The sequence below is a fragment of the Penicillium arizonense genome (assembly GCF_001773325.1).
Source record: "Penicillium arizonense strain CBS 141311 chromosome Unknown PENARI_contig019, whole genome shotgun sequence".
In the NCBI taxonomy this organism is placed as follows: domain Eukaryota; kingdom Fungi; phylum Ascomycota; class Eurotiomycetes; order Eurotiales; family Aspergillaceae; genus Penicillium; species Penicillium arizonense.
This window is the reverse complement of record NW_019173296.1, coordinates 144128-162144: the sequence shown is the minus strand read 5'-3', so window position 1 is coordinate 162144 and position 18017 is coordinate 144128. Positions and strand designations below refer to the sequence as shown.

Genomic DNA, 18017 nt, shown 5'->3' with positions numbered 1-18017 from the left:
AGAAAGGATGCAGCGTCGGGAGTCGCGACCCATGTCTATCCAATCCTGGTTTTATATGCCGGGAATTACTTTGCTGACGCGGACTCCCATTTCAAGGCCTTTGAACATGGAAGAAGTTGTAGAGAGGACATTAGAATATACCAAGGAGGGAGATCGTATAACTATACAACCAATCAGTGCCAACCGGGTGAACCGGACAGACAAGTTGCATCCCCAGACAAGAAAATGCGGGGAGATTAAGCGGATCAGCCTATATCTCGTCTATTTCCTTTCGGTTCTAGTGGCTTTTTTGCATTTTCCTCTTTAAACTTTTGATCCCTTCATTTATGTACCTCAACACCCTTCTATCATACGATCTTTCCATCTCCACCCCCTATGTCGCCCACACAGTGACCCGTGTGGTCAGATAGCTAAACCTCTGATTCTGTAATTTTTTGTTGTCTGTCAAAATGTTCCATACATTTGAGGGTTTCGAGAACCCAACAACAGCAACTCCTGCCCGCAACCGGGCTACAAGTGAACGGCGTGAGTCCATCAGTCGCCGTGTGACAACCCTACGTGCTTGCACATCTTGTCGCCATCGCAAGATCAAATGCGATGGCGAGAAGCCCTGCGAGGCGTGTCGATGGTATAAGAAGTCAGATCAATGTCACTATTCAGATCCGCGGCCTTCGCGGAGGTGAGTCACCAATCTTGTCTACTATGCCTGTCAATGTACTAAATACAATGTCATAGACATGTAGAAAAACTGTCTACAACTCTGGAGGAATACAGAAGTATCCTCGAGAAGCTGTTCCCCAACTTCTCTCCAGATTCCCTGGTTAATTTGTCCCGGGAGAAACTCCTTGAGCTTACGACTGTCGCGGGACCCCCAGTTCAGGGACACTCTCATCATGCCGAATCACCCGCTACTTCGGCTTCAATAGAGGCCCATGTTTCGCCCTTGTCAAACGACGATGACAATCTCGAGTCGCTGCAAAGTATGCCTGAGGAGCTGCCAGATAGCCGCGATGCCAGCTCCTCAGATCTAGTCGAAGGCGTCTCAGACGACGTTAACGCGCTATCTCTTTCAACCAGACAGCCTTCATCCTATCTGGGCGTTTCATCTATCCAGGCCGCTATCAAAGTCATTGTCTGGCTAGACCCAGGCTGTGCGTCATATTTTTCTCGAACACCTGCGAACGAACAGCACGAAGCGACTGGATGGCCACATCATACTCCTATTACACCTCCACAACCCACGATTCCGCCGTCAGAAATGCAAATGCTGGACGCTTATTTCCTTTATTTCCAAGCCTTTGCTCCTATGATCGACGAGCGATCTTTCCGTGAGGCTTACTGTGCTGGCCGGCGGAGAGATGATCACTGGCTTGCCCTATTGAACATTGTTCTTGCTCTGGGTAGCATCGCCGCTACGGGCCCTGATGACCTGACGCACCAAACATACTTCTTGCGATGCAAGAACCACTTGAGTATCAGCTCCCTGGGAAGCTCTCACATTGAAACTATCCAGGCACTCGGCCTCATAGGAGGCTGGTACTGCCATTATATCAGTCAACCGAACCTGGCATACTCCCTCATGGGGGCTTCACTGCGCATGGCAGCTGCCTTGGGCTTGCACAAAGAGTTCGCAGAGACTCGTCAAATTCCAAGCCCAGCCAAAATCGCTTCAATGGATTTGAAGCGCCGCGTCTGGTGGTCTCTCTTCTGCATGGATACATGGGCTTGCATGACACTGGGCCGGCCTAGTATGGGTCGATACGGTTCAACCATCACTGTCAAACCTCCGCACTGCCGAGACAAGGTAATATACTTCCCTTGACAAGGGTGTACTATGCTAACCACACTGGATAGGAAAACGTCCTTGGCATTCTCCCCCTCGTCGAAAACATCCGATTCGCCAAGATCGCAACTCAAGTTCAAGAATCCCTGGCCGCTGCACCACTAGTCAAACACCAAGAAATGGCTCACGCGGACGCCCAACTTCTTGATTGGTGGGATAACCTCCCCGCCATCCTCAAAGATCACGAGCCATGTTCCGAATCCATCAACACTGTTCGCACTGTCATGCGGTGGCGGTACTATAATCAGCGCATACTACTCTACCGACCAACACTGTTCAGCTATGCTATGCGGCGCGTGCCATATATAGCCCTGCGGCTGGAGGAGCGCACAGCCATCGAGAAATGTCGCCAGGTGGCGCAGCAATCTATTCAGAATATCGCAGCCACCGCTCAGCTGAACCAGCTTTGTGGTTGGAATGCTGTCTGGTGGACTTTCCAGGCTTCCATGGTTCCGCTGGTCGGACTGTTCCTTAATGACCCTACTGTCGATGACCCGCGTGCTTCTGTTGAGTCCTGCCAGGCGCAGGTTGAGACTGCTATGATGACTCTTGCTCGCATGCAGTCGTTTGGACATACGGCGAAGAGGTCGCTGGACGCCATCTCACGAATATACGAAGCGAGTAAGCGTGGACAGGGCCTTGCTGATCCAAACACTTCTGCTGGTATTCTCAGTGGCTCTTTTCCCGCTGGTCGGGATATGTCGGCTATGTTCTCGCCATCTGAGCCTGCTCGTACTACTATGCCTATGACTGACAGCGGTTTCCTCGACCCGCTTAGTACCCCCTTTGAAAACGACTCCGGGGGTCAGTATCTATGGGAGTATTTGAGCTGGAGTGACAATAATCTGTGGCCAGAGATTGCCGCGGACATCGATGGGCGCAATGATGCCATGTTGCTGACGCCCGAACATGAAAAAGGACCAAAGTACGGAGAACAGCCGTATTTCGATCCCATGCCTGATCCTGGGTATCTTGTAAATCAGGGCCTTTACTACTGAGAATTCCCACTTTGGTTTTGATTTACTCTATTTGCATGTTAGAACAAGGCGCATTGGAAATGAAGGGAATCAAGTTCTATGTAATTATTCAACACTTACAGTATGCAGTCAGCTTACCGTCTTTGCATTAGTTCTATTCATATCGAGAAATATTCCGATACCCCTGACCATGACTGCGACCTGCATAACCAACTGACGTATACTTTACAGCCTAATTTGTCTGACACACTTAGTCCAAGGATTTTCATCACGAAACCGGTTCTTCGGAGATGCGGGGATTGCAGTTGAAGTCGATCATTTATACGTGTATCAAAGGTGATCGACACAGACAAGGGGTCCTACCACTTGTCCATTATTGTATTGGATGCTTGAGTGTTGATCTATTCTCCACAGCCAACTTCACGGCCAGTGAACAGCCATGAAGATACTCGCTTATAAAATAAGCTCTGATAGTCCTATGAGAAAATAATCTCGCCAACAGTCATAATATCAAATCCAATCATTGGCCAAGCTATAAAGGTATCATCAAGTGAACTCCAAACAAAATAATCTTATAAAGAAGCATAATATCTCGCCAAAGAATCTATCATCGCGTCTCGCTTATCATCATCCTCATCCTCAAAGACCTTCTGAACATGCTTATTCTGTTTCAGACTTGCAATCCGGTTAACAGCGTTACCGTTGCCAACCGGCCCATCCAGTGCGCGCCTCCGAATATTGTCGGTGATGCCTGAAAGCGGACCGGTCAGGTTCAGATTGTCGTTGGAGCCTAGGTAGGCCAGTGTGTTTTTGAGGACGTCGCCGATTCCCACGTTTGCTACTAGGGGTAGCTGGCTGAGGACGTTGGTGTAGTATGGAATTAGTGTGCCGTTTGAGACGATGGTTCGCGTCATTGCTGTTAGGGCTAGGTTTCCGTTCATGAGTGATGAGCTTTGGGAACTGATCACTTCTGTTAGGTTTGATATTACTGTTTTGAGGTCGAGGACGCCTTTGAGTGGGAATGTGTTGTTTCCGGGTCGGAGGGTCACATTGTCGACAGTTGCATTGCCGATGATGAGGTCTGTATCTCCGCTTTTGAGATCGAGTGTGATGGTGCCGACTTCGAAGGAGAGGGCGGTTGGATTTGGGAGAGTCAGGTTGGCGATCAGATTGGTTCCGTCGTCTTGTGCTGGTAGGATGAGTGTACTATCGGCAATAGAGAACCCCTCAAATTTGTTTAAAGCTATTGAAATTTATTAGCCTAGTAATGAGCAAAAGTAGACACTGAAAGACTCACATGGTATAACTACGTCTTTGTCCATAGTGATGTGATTTTTCAAGACCCCCAAATATCCATATGTGACACCATAAAGTGACAAGATTGTCTCCTTTTTGAATACTGTATCATGGACAAAGGCCTGCCAGGTAGTCGAGTTAAGGATTGGTGTATGTTGGTTGTTGACTCCCAAAGTATAGTTCCCCTTGATCGTTTGGCCAGGGATATCAATTGCTCCCCAAGCGTTCTCGTGGCCGTATTTACGAACAAATGTATAGAATTTGACGGGCTCTATGCGAACACCAAGTGCAATCTTCAAGTCCACCTTTGCTGCTAGAGTCATCTGTACCGTGTCTGGTGTTGGTCGCATCACCTCTGCATTGACCACCACAAGGTTGGATTTGTTGACAACAAGTTGGGCAACGGCTGGAATAGCAACTAGGAAGCTTCATTGGTTTGTTAGCCTGAATCTAAGGACGAGAGAAAGGGCACATACAAAACAGGCAAGAAAATAGCTAAAAAGATGACATTGCCGATAAAGTAGCAAAGCCAGAACCGTCTGCAATGTCGACGGAATTTGTCCTTCCTGGTAGCTGACCTCGTTGACGACTCAATCTGTTCGAGCTTTGCAAGGTCATCGGGACCTGGGTGAAGGAGGCCCCGATTGCCTCCAATGATATACTTGTCCTCCTCTTTGGCCATGACGAAGGTCCACGTGAATTGGCCAGAGGAATGTGAAGAAAGCTCTCTATATAAACGAACGCTAGCTCTATACAGATATCATATGTCTATGAAAATTACCGAGGACCAGGAGACAATTAGGTTTATAACTTGGTGGGCACTCTCTTGCTTTCTGCGGGGGATCACCCGTCACGGTCCAGGTATATTACATACTTGGTGAGCATCTCAGGGCTACCCTACCTTTGCCTGTAAGATATGTATTCTCCTTGGAACTAGGCCAGTTTGTATTAGATAAATGGCTAGTTCATGTTGCTTTTGCAACAGAAACAAGACTTATCACCTGCTGGAGGACCTATCAGAACCAGAGGTCCCAGTCTGGGCAACCAAATTTCAAAAGGGGCAGTCTATCTTACGCGAGAGGTCTAATGCAGGCCCCAGTTGTGTACGGGCTTGGCTAGGGTGTGTGCTCACGTCTACATTAGCGCCTGCACAGGCTGTGAGTCGAGGTCTTGTTCTTCTTGCTCCCTCGGTGCCTCGGAGGTACTTATCAGCTTACAATGTGAAAGTAATATACCTCCCAAATTTGGTCTCGAAAGAGATGACTTGATAAACAGTGAATTGTCGAGATATATACCATAGACTCTATTCATTCCTCTTGTTTGGTAGTCTCTCAGAAGGTAGACACATATCCGTATGCCCCAGACTACAGATTCAACAATATAGCAAGACCTCAACGGCTGCCGTGGCCCGGGATGTAAACATAACCCGACGACACTCGGACGGTCTACCTTTCACATGAACTCCTTCTCGGTCTATCGAAATATAAAGCAGATGAGATAAAGCCCCTAGATTGTGTCTCAGGAACTCCGAGTGCAAGCGACCCCTCAATGGCGTATCACCTGCAGCAGTTCCAAAGGACAAGAATCTGACTGGCTCGCTTGGAGAACCTGCAAGTAACCACCATCTCTGTGTGGCTGATTGAGAGCCCTGACATCACATCGTGCAGTTAGATGTACGGAGTAATTTATATTGCAGACGTCAAATTGATCCAATCCCCGCAGTTCCAAGAATGGGGCGCTTCCCCCGCATTCATACAAAGTTTGACGATCGGTGGAGGTTGGACTCAATTGGTGCACATTCCGGTCGATGCGCAAGCTGTTTTCCTTTGTAGCAATGTCTTACCGTCTTGCAGATTTAGCATCTGAGTCCGAAGAGCCTCGCTGGTGGTTCCTGATACCACAGCGCTGGGAGTAGGAAGTATGAGAGATATTACATCGATGACTACGCCCCACAAAACCCTGATAAATAGTGTATTCGCACTGTATAATTCACGCTTTGTGCTTCATGCTTCACCGTTTATAATGAGGTATACTAAGAGAGCCTCGAGATCGGGTACGTTAGAGCCCCTATTTGTTTCTCATCTGCTTATCTTTTGATTCCCTTATGAACCAGCCAATAAGCAAGGAAAAATGACATCGATAATTGTCTGATTATCAGAAGCAGCCCATTCGAAAAAATGAGCAGAAGTAAAGCTATACCTCGCTCAAGGAAATCCGGGGTCAACCATGCACGGACCATCCTGACTCAGCTCGTCGCGGAAAATAGCTTCATCGATTCCACGTAAACAACATGCGCTGATCGGATTGGTATTGAGTGACATTGATCCATTCATCAAGTACAGTCACCACAGATATCACACAGGAGGAAACGGGGGTGGTTGCCCAGCTCGTCAATCCAGCCACAATATCTGCTAAGGGGGTCAAAAGCCACCTAATGATGCGCGCTACCCGCACCAACCAATCTAGCGATTCTTAATATCTTGAAAATTCAACACTTAAAGCAAGAAAAGAGAGAGAGAATGTCTCTATTCAGCTCGCCAACGCGGGTCTTCCTCGCCGCCACGGCTCTTCGCCTCATCCTCCTCGTCTACGGTGGTTGGCAGGATGCCCATTCCGCCGTGAAGTACACCGACATCGATTACATGGTTTTCACTGATGCTGCGCGCTATGTTTCAAAGGGCCAGTCGCCTTATGCTCGTGACACGTACCGCTATACGCCGCTCTTGGCGTGGATGCTTGTTCCTACGGCGTGGGAGGGTCCTGCGCCTTGGTCCACGTTGACTTTTGCCTTTGGTAAGGCGCTTTTTGCTTTGTCGGATGTTCTGGCTGGGTGGCTTGTTGTTCAATTGCTTGTTCGCCGCTTCCGCTTCCCTGTTGAGAGGGCGCTGCGTTATGTTGCTGCTGTTTGGTTGTGGAATCCTATGGTTGCCAATATCAGTACGCGTGGTAGCTCTGAGGGGTTGCTTGGTGTGCTTGTTGCTGCGTTGCTTTGGGCGACTTTGACGAGGAAGCCCGTTGTGGCCGGTCTGATCTTGGGCCTTGCTGTTCATTTCAAGATTTATCCTTTCATCTATGGTGTTTCCATATTGTGGTGGTGGGATGCTGAGCGCGACGGGGCTCAGTCTGCCGGGTCATCTGCCGGGTCAGGTCTCGTAGCGCGGATTATTGGATTCATCACGCCGTCTCGTGTGAAGCTCACGCTTGCGGCACTGGTGAGCTTTGTGGCCTTGAACTTGGTCATGTATCTTCAGTATGGCACGCCATTTCTGCAGCATACTTTCTTCCACCATCTGACTCGCATCGACCACCGCCACAACTTCTCTCCCTATAGCACCTTGCTATACCTGTCTGCAGCGGGTGGAGCGGAGACTCACTTTGAGGCCTTGGCATTCCTCCCACAGCTGGTCCTTGTGGTCATTGCCCTGCCGCTTGTCTTGGCAAAGAAGAGCTTGACTACTGCGATGCTTGCGCAGACTTTCACATTTGTTACTTTCAACAAAGTGTGTACTAGCCAAGTAAGTTGCATCCCAAAGATGATTCGAATGGCTGCTGACTTGTCTAGTATTTCCTTTGGTACCTCATTCTGCTACCATTCTACCTCCCTTCTTCCTCGCTTGTCCGCAGGCCAACCCTGGGTATCTCAGCTGCTCTACTATGGGTCATTGGGCAGGTAGGTTATCACTTATTCTCGCCTCTATGATCACCTTCTAACGTGACATATAGGCTCTCTGGCTATCGCAAGGGTACAACCTTGAATTCCTAGGTCTCCCCTCATTCGTGCCTGGACTGTTCCTCGCAGGGCTGTTCTTCTTTGCTGTGAATGTCTGGATCTTGGGTATCATCGTCCGAGACGGGGGAGATGGTGCAGGTGAGATTGAGAGTGAAAGCGAAGACCGTAAACTACGTTAATAGCGAGGCCGCTATTTACCACATGTATTATAAGATTAGACAAAGTGCAATTGAACTCAGTACATTATTTAGTCCTTGCGTGCCCGGATCACAGGGAACATGATACTCAATCAAACATGTGAACACCCAGACCCGTAACAGTCCGGATTCCGTGGTGACTGCTTGGAGCGACGTATCGTATTCTGTCACCGTAACCTGATCGCACTGTCACATGTTCCCACAATCAGTCTGATCAGATAAGATCGATCTCATTCGGACAAACTTGAATCACAGGGTCGAGAGACCCGAAAACGTGCAGCACCGAGCTTCCGAAGGGAATCCCTAATCGCACAAAAGAAAGAATCGCAACCAGATAGGTATTTTTTAGCATGTTAAGTGACAACACAGATAGACACATGATATAAGAAATGAAAAACAAGGAAGATGGGGTATTTGGCTAAATGTCAGGACGCAATATTAAAACCACTCAGAACGCTGCAAATCGATTAGAGAAATCCCGGGCTTAGAACTTGTTCACGTCGGCAATTATTTTGTACATGGCTGCATTGATGCTTTGCGGTCGAGTTCGAGGGTAGATGGCTCCGACGATGTGGTTGTTTTTTCCATATTGAGGGTAGATGCCGTCTGCGAGTTCGACGTAGTGGGCATTGGGGCGGCTGATCTGGAGAGCGGTTAGGATGTCCTGGTTCCATAGACCGGTGCATTTATTGTTGGAGAGTTGGAAGTAGGGGTTGAGTAGGGGACAGGCCGAGTCCAGGTCGATGTAGCGGATCCGAATGTAGTCGAAATGCGGCATGCTGGCTAGACCCTCGACTGCTCCGATGATAATTGATTCGAAGATGTAGATGAAATTCATGTTGTTGATCCCGGACAATTCTTGGCTTGGGGGCATTATGACATCGTCCTTGTTGGCTGGCTCATCACGACAACATGACTTGACTACAATGTCTAGGGACTTCAGACGGGGAGTCGATGTCATCTTCTCCAATTCGGTTTTCATGGCATCGAAGAAGCACACGCAGATTCTTCCTGTGAATGAAAGAGACTCGAGGTGCGGAGCCGACTGGCCAAGTAACGTGCAGATTGGCGGAAGCACGGTTCGAGGAGTGAGGAACGAGATCTGCGCAGCGTCTTTGTTGTTGTAAAAGCCCTCTAGGGTCAGATTAAGATGTCGAATTGTAGCTGGCGGACGAATCAAGATGTGCATCATGGTGAGGTAGGCATTGGGCTGGGGTTGGGCATAAGAACAATGCCATTCCCGCAACGCCGGAAGCGCCCGTGAAATGTGATGCCAGTCTTCGAAATCGCGCATCAGATTCCAGGCGCCGCGCATAACGAGAGTTTCGATGTTGTTGAGCACGGGAAGACGCCGGAAGCTGAAAAATGAAGTCGACCGGCCGGGAAGACCTCTGAAATGCTGGACCATGGGCGGGTTTTTACAGTGGCCTCCCTCGAGCGTGAGGACGCGGGCAGCGGTGAAGAATCCCTGGGCAAGCTCAAAGATTTCTTCCAGGGTAGCAGTCCGAGATGCGATGTGATAGTGGATTTCGTTTGTACTTTGAGTGTCAGGCTGAGTCCACCAGTCCATCATCCCCTGTACGAGGGTATCTCCCCATGGAGCAGGCTCGACAGCAGGACGAGTAACAAGGGGACGATGGACTCGGTCACCCCAGACTGGAATCCAAACCTCAATATGACGGACGTGGAGGATGAGATGTGGACTCGTCATGAACCATCGTGCGCATTCGGCCAAGCCATCTTGGGTTCCTTTGACCTTGACTAAAGTAGAATTCAGTCAGTACAATGCCTGGCCCTGCTCGGTCGTCACATACTGTGTCTGTAAATGCGGCTCTGGACGAGTGGAGTCCACACCCGGCAGATCAAAGCGAGATTGGAGAGCGCCTTGCGCCGCGGATGACGAAAAGCCTTGCTCCAGTTCTGCGCGGAAGACTTGGTATTTGCGGAAGCAGCCGCTCTCTCACCGAAGATGTGATCCAGAATATTCTCATGAATTTCGATAGGCAGATTCGCAAACTGGGTCTCGTCTCTGCCGAGCCCGGACGAAGTGGGGACCGGTGCGGGGACACAAGTATCAATCTCAACGACAGGAAGTGAGTGACTGTCTCGAAATGGGATCTCTGCGCTTGTGCTGCGGGCTGACTTGTTTGGAAGGGGTAACTGTGCTGGAGCTCTGGCAAGCGAATTGACCGACACCGGCCGGGGCGGGGCGGAGATCATGGCGACAAAGAGATATCTGGGGAGGTTCAAGTTGGGATTCGCGAGCCGGTATTCTTTTTGAGTAGATGAAGCTCTAGCCAAATTTTCTCACATCAGCAAACAAACAGGTCATGTCGGACGACGCATATACCCACTGATTGCGGTGGTATGATGCCAGCTGAAGCTGAAATCGGAACCGTACAGCACCGAGTGATGTCTCAAGAGTACAAACGGGTCCCAGACACACAGACACGGGGAGTTGATAAATGATGAGGGGTGACGATCAGGCGGTTGGGCGCTAAATGAGGCGCGTCGGGACGAGAGGACAAGAGGGGGAGGGGGAGATAAAGCCGAGACGGAAAATCAAAGAGATAAAGAAAGGCGAGGAGAAGTCGAAGAAAAAGAAAAAGAGAGAGAGAGAGAGAGAGAAATAAAGAAAGACGGGAAAGAGGAGGAGGAGGGGGTCGAGACCAATGTTGACTATTTATACTTGCACTCTACATGAATCAACTGAAACTTGAAGATTATATCAAACGCCATCTGCATGGATGGATTATTGTTGGAAATTATATTACTGTCAGCTATTTGAGGAAATAAACATAGTTTATTACCTTAGTAGATTCACTAGTAGAATACTACGTCGACTAGATCCACATAGCATATACAACCTTGGAAGTACAGAGAAATAGAGGGTATCGATGCAGAACAAAATACGCTACAAATGCAAAATAAATCCTATCGCTTGCGCCTGAACCGGAATCGAAGTCCATCACCACTGTCCGAGTCATCCGCACGAGCTCTCTTTCGCCGAGGGGTGGGATCTGGGGTGGCTCCAGGCGATGCGTGTGCAGGGGCCAATAGCTCGGACGGTGGAGCCTCACGCGGACTTTCGCCAGACCGATCTGGCTCGGTTCGGTGCTCAGGGGAATTGCGGCTCCAGTAGTGATCGCCGATCCCAAACTCTTTGCGCGTCACTTCCTCAAGGGGAACGATGACCGTCTGCACAGTGCGACTACGGGGCTCGCCCTTTCGGCGGAATTTCTTGAAATTCTTGCGTCCGTTCCATTGCGCTTCCCAGCGGTCAGTCGTCTCTTCTGCTCGTGTGGGTGGTGTCCGGACAGGAACGTCCATTTCTTCGATAATGGCGAGGTTCTTCAACTGATCGACGTCCACGTCGCCCATCTCGGCTGGGCGTGAATCCTCTGCGGCCTTGCGCTGTTGCTCCTCTTCTGCGAGGTGCTTTCGGGCAGCTTCTAATAGATCGAGCTTGGGACGCTTCCGTTTGGGGGCTTCCGTTTCGACGGCTGTTTGATCTTCTGTCCGATTGTGGGTCATCTCCGCACGACGACGCTTCATTGCACGGGCCCCAGGGAGAAGGTCGGAGACCGAGTCTTCTTCAGCTTCTTCCTTCACGGTGTCCAGGGGGTGAGTTTGCTGCTCCGGTTCTTGAGAGTCCACATCCATGACTTGAGTGCCGGCGTCTTCATCTTCCTCCGCAGGTGCATACTTTGGAATGGATTCCATGTCAAATCCATCATCAAATGTCTTCATTTTGCTGACATAGGGGCGTACGCGGGGAGTTCTACCCCGAGATCTTGATGGTTGACTAGGCTGGCTAGGCTCAGGCTCAGGTGGTGAGACCGATGAAGTATTGGCCACCTCTTGCTCACTCGGCAGGCCAGCCTCTTGGGCAGTAGGTGCAGAAATCTGGCTCGACGCTTCCTCTGTAGGCAAGGAACGGCAGAGGGGGGAGGCATCGTTACTGAGGATGGCATCGAGGAACTCTCGTTGCTCGATAACGCGTTGATCTGTCATCAAAGCTACCTCGTTTCCAATTTCAATCGACCAGGACTCATGCTCGCCTGGTGATCGGAATCGAACGAGAACGACACCACCGGAGCCTCGACGCTCGCTACCCACGCCATTTCCTCGTGCTGACTTTTCCATAAATCGCACAATCTCTGCTGCCGTTGTCACTCCAGTTTCTACCTCGTAGAGGAGAGCTTTGCCTTGGGCATTGTTGATTGGCGCCTGGAGATTGTCGAACTGCGATCGATCACCAAAAACGAATGTGTAGCCCTCGAAGACAGTGAGACGTGCGGGATTCGGAGCGAAAGCGGTAGCAGGTCGGTTGACAGGCTCTTTGCCGGCGGGTGGCAGGTGCTCGGTTGGATCTGGCCACGATGATTCGAAATCGATCTCGAGAGGACAGAGAGACTCTAGGTTCTCGAGATCGCTGGGGGTAGCGGCGTAGACGACAGCATCGATGTATGAATCATTAACAATGTACTTTCCATTCACAAGAGCTTGGAGACCCTTGGCAGTGTTCCGTTTACTCTGTACCACATGAGTTGTGTGGCCGACGAGGTAATCGATGACGGTCTTGATATCGAGGTCTTCTAAGCGTGAACGAACATGGACCAGAGGATCACTCGCTCGCATCTCTCTGGAGGAGAACGAGAAACTGAATACCACTGGCTCCCATTTGATTCTACAGAATCTTGTCAGCCATCATCGTACGCTTCAGTCAGACATCACATACCGAAGCGTGTGCTGGTACTTGGCCAGTTGGATGATGTGCTCATCGGCCTTTTCCAGTTTGCATTCGCCTTCGATCCTCTTATTATCGACAATCGTTCCCTTCTTGGACTGCAGGTCGGTTATGGTGATATCGGATCGTGCACGTGGTGACATCTACCTCCCGTCAGCAACAGAACCCAGAGTATCGAGTGGTAAGCGTACTCCATCCTTCGGCTTGACGGCAGCAATCTCGATGGTCATATGCTTGCGAGATATCGAGTTGTGATTGACGGCATGGCGGACTATCCAAGAGTCAGTGTCTGATCTTCGATCACATTGATGTCGGCCATACCTCCGTCTCGTTGGAATCGACCGAATAAATATTTCTTTCCGGGGCGCAGCCATACGCGCTTCCCTGGACATTATCAGCAACCGCACAGTCAACAGATCACCAAACTCACCTCCCAGAAAGTCACCGCTCGAATCAAGAATCCACATGTTGAGCCCACATGTCGCATTTCGGGAAATGGAGGAGCTCAGGCGGCGCACGTGAGATTGAAACGCGTGGGCACGTGACTTGGCGTTTCCATCCTGCGCCTCGTCACCGTCAAGCCATTGAATACATGTACTTCAACCATGGACTGCTCGGGCGAAAAGCCTGCCAGTGAGCCTGAGTCAGAGGATTATGGCACTCTGAAATATCAACTGCTTGGCCCGTCTCTAACGAAAGCGGGTCAGGACTCGGTCGATCAGCAAAAGGTACCCTGCTTACTGGATCTAAGTCTATTGACTGACCACTGAACTCGATCCCAGGTGTCGGAAATCATCTACAATGCTTCCAAGGGCTCTAAATTCTTCAATCACGAACAAGACCGTGATCGAAATCTCACGCTTAAGATTGAGCGAATTCTGAAAGAAAAGGCACGGTTAGAACGACTAGACCTGAGCCATGAGTTACGACGCGCAGATGAATACCTGGCCGAGTTGGAGTTGAGTCGCGATCTCTCTCAACATATCATTCATGTCGACTGTGACGCGTTTTTCGCCGCCGTTGAAGAGCTTGACCAACCGGAGTTGAAGACGGTACCTATGGCAGTTGGCAAGGGCGTTCTGACGACTTGCAACTACTTAGCAAGAAAGTTTGGTGTCCGCAGTGGCATGGCTTCGTTCGTTGCGAAGAAGTTGTGTCCACAGCTTGTTCTCTTGCCTCAAAACTATGAGAAATACACCGCAAAAGCCAAGGAAATCCGCGCAATCTTGGCCGAGTACGATCCTCTTTTTGAAAGTGCAAGTATCGACGAAGCCTATTTGAATATCACTGCATTCTGTGATGAAAATCAGCTGGAGCCAGAAGAAGCTGTCCGGAGGATGCGTGCACAGATCCTGGAGACCACCAAGGTGTCTGTTTCCGCTGGAATCGCTGCCAATGCGAAAATCGCCAAGGTTTCTTCGAATATTAACAAACCGAATGGTCAATTTCAGGTTCCGAACGAGCGTCAAGCAATTATGGAATTCATGCGGAATCTCCCAGTACGCAAAGTCAATGGTGTTGGCCGAGTATTCGAGCGAGAGTTGGAATCCATCGGCGTTAAGACGTGTGGAGATATCTACCCACACCGTGCTTTGTTGACCAAGCTATTTGGAGAAAAGGCTTTCCAATTTTTGGCACAATGCTACCTCGGCCTAGGGCGCACCAAGATTGAGCCGGTGGAGACCCATGAACGCAAAAGCGTCAGCACAGAGACTACGTTCCACGAAATTGGAGACAAAGAGGAACTTCGAGCAAAGCTCTGGTGGGCTGCGCAGGAGCTTGAAAAGGACCTCACGCGGACTCAATTCAAAGGCCGCACGCTCGCCCTGAAAGTGAAACTCCATACTTTCGAAGTGCTAACCCGCCAGACAGCGCCATCTCGTCCGGTGTGTATCGCAAAAGACCTGTATACATTTGCTCTACCCATGTTAGCGAAGCTTGAAAGAGACATTCCGGGAATGAAGCTCCGGCTTCTTGGCTTGCGCTGCTCAAACCTGGTCAGCACCCAGAAAGTAGGGATCAATTTCTTCGGCGTGGTTACGCAGCCCAAACCCACTACAGAACCCACCTCCGCCTCTACACCCACAGAAAAGGCAGACCACGAGATTGATGCCGAAGAGGCCTTTGAATCAGCCGCTCGCCAGGAGATCCAAGACGAAATGAATGACTTGGAAACCCTTAGTCAAGAGACCCCGTCTGTTCCTGTGGCCCGTGAGACAAAGGAATCTGCGGTCCCAGAGCAATCTACGTCCGAAACTGTTGAGCCACCTCCAATGTGGGACTGTCCAATCTGTGCTCGACCCCAGATTGCTGATGATCGCACCTTCAACGAGCATATGGATTTCTGTCTCTCCAGACAGACAATACGTGAAGTAGTGCAGGACACTACAGAAGAAACAGCACCCTCGATACCCCCAGGTAGTCGGAAAAGGAAGACACCGCAGTCTAGTCCCCCTGAGACAGACCCAAAACAGAAGCGACTTTACTTCCAGTGAGCCGATGCGATCTTAACTTGTACAATAAAACCCTTGGATTGAATATCCTTCACTTCACATGGCCCTGACGTTTTGCTAGTGTCAGTCTAACAACTTAGTGCCCCCTTAGCAATGATTTTCATCAATAACACTCACCGTGTTTCCAGTCTCCACTTGACAGGCACTAGAGTCGGAATAGAGACGCAAACGGGTTGCCCAAGTGCGAGGGACACGACGAATACATCTAGCAATCCATAACAATAATAGCACCCTTTATAGCAAGGCATATAGAATCGAGACATCACAATATCACCACTTCAATAGTCGGAAGTAAGGAATTCCACGTTGCGGTGAAGCGCCACCCTAAACCCGATCGGGCGGGAATGTTTTCGTGACTTGATTCTCTCACTTGACTTCTCCCATCAGGCCACCGGAATATCTGAAGATCTCAATATCCTGGTGCTTGATTGTTGAATGTGGCACCATGCTGATGCTCTGTGGCTCGCAATGCCATAACAGACCCAGCACTCCCCGCAACTATGACCTTCGATAAACAAAACAATGGCAATCTCGCCAAACCGTTCACGCCCACCCTCAGCGCTGCTTTTCACCGGAATAAGACGCCTTTGACACCGAAGCTTGCAAGTCCAAGCCCGGGGCCTGGATTCCCTGCAGGTCGCCGCCTCGCTCAACCCGATCACCCCTATTCCACCCCCTCCAAAGACTCCCCCGCGGTCCCTCCGACCTTCCTGAGTGCCAATGTTACTCCACGATCAGGTTCCCGAACCACTCGTCGAGATGGTACCAACGCCTCTCCAACAAATACACCTTCTGCTCCTTCTCCGCATACACCTTACTCCCAATCAACAATCGGCTATGGCCGCCGAACAGACCGCAGCCCGGCTCGCGGGGTCAAACCGGCGCAATCAAGGAGCTTGAGGGCTCCCACGCTGTCGGCGGAAAACCAGCCCATCTCACGTCCGAATTCCTTCTCCGACATGGCATCGGGGTCGCCCTTGTTCTTTCATGCGTCGGACGCTCGTTCATCACATCCCTCCGAGGTGGAAGCCCCTGCAACAAGACCTCAGGGGAAAGCGTCCCCGGCTTCAAGCTTTGTTTACGCGAATGGAGATCAAGAACGCCAGTCACTGGGAGACCAGTCGAGTACCACATCGTCTGTTGTAAGACGTCGATCTGGAGGTTACTCGCGGCCCTTGCCCACCGCGAAACAAGCAGCTTCCCCTTCACCACGCCTTAGTTCACCTAAGCTCTCAGATGCCACCTCCCCGCCACCAGATGCTACGAAATCCTCATACCCTCCAAACGCCGATCAAGGCCTTGGGATAGTGCACCGTTTCAGCTCCCCGTCAAGCACAATCAGCGATAGACCACCAATCGGAGGACACACCAAATCATCTAGTGTCGACTCGAGCCACCAAGCTCTTCCATCCGACAGTTTACGATCTAGTCCAGTTATTGTTTCTGGTAACTATTTTAGCGAGGGGTCGGCACCCGTGATGTCAGAACAGATCCCGACTCTTCGCCCTCGAATCTTCAGCAATGGCTCCTCCATGAATGGGTCTACCGTTTCGAACGAACCATATCCCCAAGCACCTCTAAGTCCTGGAAAATCAGAGGGCCCAAGCGAGGCCGCCCTGAATGCGCGCACCGAGCGCAAGATCATGGACTTGGAGATCAGCAATTCTTCATTACTTGCCATTAACCGCACCCTCGAGCGAGAAATGCGCAAACAAAATGCTGAGCTCCGCCGATTCCGCCGACTGAGTCGCTCGGGCCGTATTTCAATGGCTCCATCAACTCGCTCATTCTCAGGAGCAGCTCTTTCGGCAACGAGTGAAATGGACGAAGATGCAAGCGAACTTTCGATGCGATCACAGGATGATATGTCGGATATTAGTGACGAAGATTCTCTTGCGGATGATGGTGTTGCGAGTCCGGGCTCGCTGGCCGAGCATGATGCTAAGCACCGTGCCCAAGACGAGAAACGATTCATGCTTGACCTTGCACGACACCAAGAACTATTAGCGGACAGCCAGAAGATGAATCAAAGTCTGAAACGCTGCCTGGGATGGACAGAAGAGTTGATCAAGGAAGGCCAAAGGGCCCTTGAGTATAATGTTCATGTTCAAGACGTCGAACTCGGTGGCCGAGTTCTCGCACCTGAAGAGTTGGGTGAGGTTGGCGAGAGTGGTCGTGGCCTGCTAAGTCCTTCCACTGAATATGACGGTGTATTTTCGCCTGTTGAAACCCCACCTATTGGTTTCTCTGATGAGCCATCTATTGCACTGTCTATTGATTCACCTGTTCCACCATCTGCTCCTGAACTGACGACATGATATTTTTGTTTGCTTTCATCTCCTGGCGGGATGATCCGCTCTTTTATTGCTTGTTCATACCCATTGCACAATACCCCTTTTGATGCCTTTTCATCTTGAATTCGTCCTTTCATTTCTTCATCTGATACAGGCTCTTCTCATTCTTTTGACCCTTGCACCTTGTACAATGAGACTTTCGGCTTGGTTTCTTCATTTGTTTCACCAAATGGTCAATGTTAGATATACCCGACCATGTCACCCGTCTTAAACGGTTGTTGCTGGCTACTTTGATAGATACCCGATGTGCAATTATTGTCTGCGCGTGTTTATATTCTGCGATTGCGATCTCTTACTATGTACGCCTGAGATGTTGAAGTTAAACAACATGAGAACTAATTGACCTGAATGCTTGAT

General features: G+C 50.1%; 7 protein-coding genes across 7 annotated transcripts; 4 read left to right on the top strand and 3 right to left on the bottom strand.

The window, feature by feature from the left end:
* Nucleotides 1–449: 449 nt before the first annotated feature.
* PENARI_c019G12323 (uncharacterized protein) lies at nt 450–2841 on the top strand (the record flags this gene model as incomplete). Its single annotated transcript, XM_022634907.1, has 3 exons — nt 450–679; nt 736–1804; nt 1855–2841. 3 exons carry the CDS (start codon nt 450–452, stop codon nt 2839–2841), a joined length of 2286 nt encoding a protein of 761 aa, XP_022485304.1.
* A 551-nt stretch (nt 2842–3392) lies between these two features.
* PENARI_c019G06370 (DUF3712 domain-containing protein) lies at nt 3393–4798 on the bottom strand (the record flags this gene model as incomplete). The annotated part of the gene is made up of 3 exons (XM_022634799.1): nt 3393–4063; nt 4118–4542; nt 4593–4798. The coding sequence occupies 3 exons, from the start codon at nt 4796–4798 to the stop codon at nt 3393–3395; spliced, it is 1302 nt and encodes a 433-aa protein (XP_022485325.1).
* A 1837-nt stretch (nt 4799–6635) lies between these two features.
* On the top strand, nt 6636–8064 carry PENARI_c019G05197 (glycosylphosphatidylinositol-alpha 1,4 mannosyltransferase I; the record flags this gene model as incomplete). The annotated part of the gene is made up of 4 exons (XM_022634782.1): nt 6636–7631; nt 7679–7786; nt 7840–7984; nt 8060–8064. The coding sequence occupies 4 exons, from the start codon at nt 6636–6638 to the stop codon at nt 8062–8064; spliced, it is 1254 nt and encodes a 417-aa protein (XP_022485425.1).
* A 463-nt stretch (nt 8065–8527) lies between these two features.
* Nucleotides 8528–10263, bottom strand: PENARI_c019G07250 (uncharacterized protein; the record flags this gene model as incomplete). The annotated part of the gene is made up of 2 exons (XM_022634815.1): nt 8528–9804; nt 9858–10263. The coding sequence occupies 2 exons, from the start codon at nt 10261–10263 to the stop codon at nt 8528–8530; spliced, it is 1683 nt and encodes a 560-aa protein (XP_022485308.1).
* A 714-nt stretch (nt 10264–10977) lies between these two features.
* On the bottom strand, nt 10978–13260 carry PENARI_c019G01835 (DNA damage response protein RcaA; the record flags this gene model as incomplete). Its single annotated transcript, XM_022634722.1, has 5 exons — nt 10978–12733; nt 12785–12936; nt 12985–13064; nt 13115–13177; nt 13224–13260. 5 exons carry the CDS (start codon nt 13258–13260, stop codon nt 10978–10980), a joined length of 2088 nt encoding a protein of 695 aa, XP_022485373.1.
* A 138-nt stretch (nt 13261–13398) lies between these two features.
* Nucleotides 13399–15288, top strand: PENARI_c019G11019 (Y-family DNA polymerase; the record flags this gene model as incomplete). The annotated part of the gene is made up of 2 exons (XM_022634888.1): nt 13399–13521; nt 13576–15288. 2 exons carry the CDS (start codon nt 13399–13401, stop codon nt 15286–15288), a joined length of 1836 nt encoding a protein of 611 aa, XP_022485262.1.
* Nucleotides 15289–15806: 518 nt separating this feature from the next.
* On the top strand, nt 15807–17624 carry PENARI_c019G03600 (uncharacterized protein; the record flags this gene model as incomplete). The annotated part of the gene is made up of 1 exon (XM_022634751.1): nt 15807–17624. The coding sequence occupies one exon, from the start codon at nt 15807–15809 to the stop codon at nt 17622–17624; it is 1818 nt and encodes a 605-aa protein (XP_022485301.1).
* Between the last annotated feature and the right edge of the window lie 393 nt (nt 17625–18017).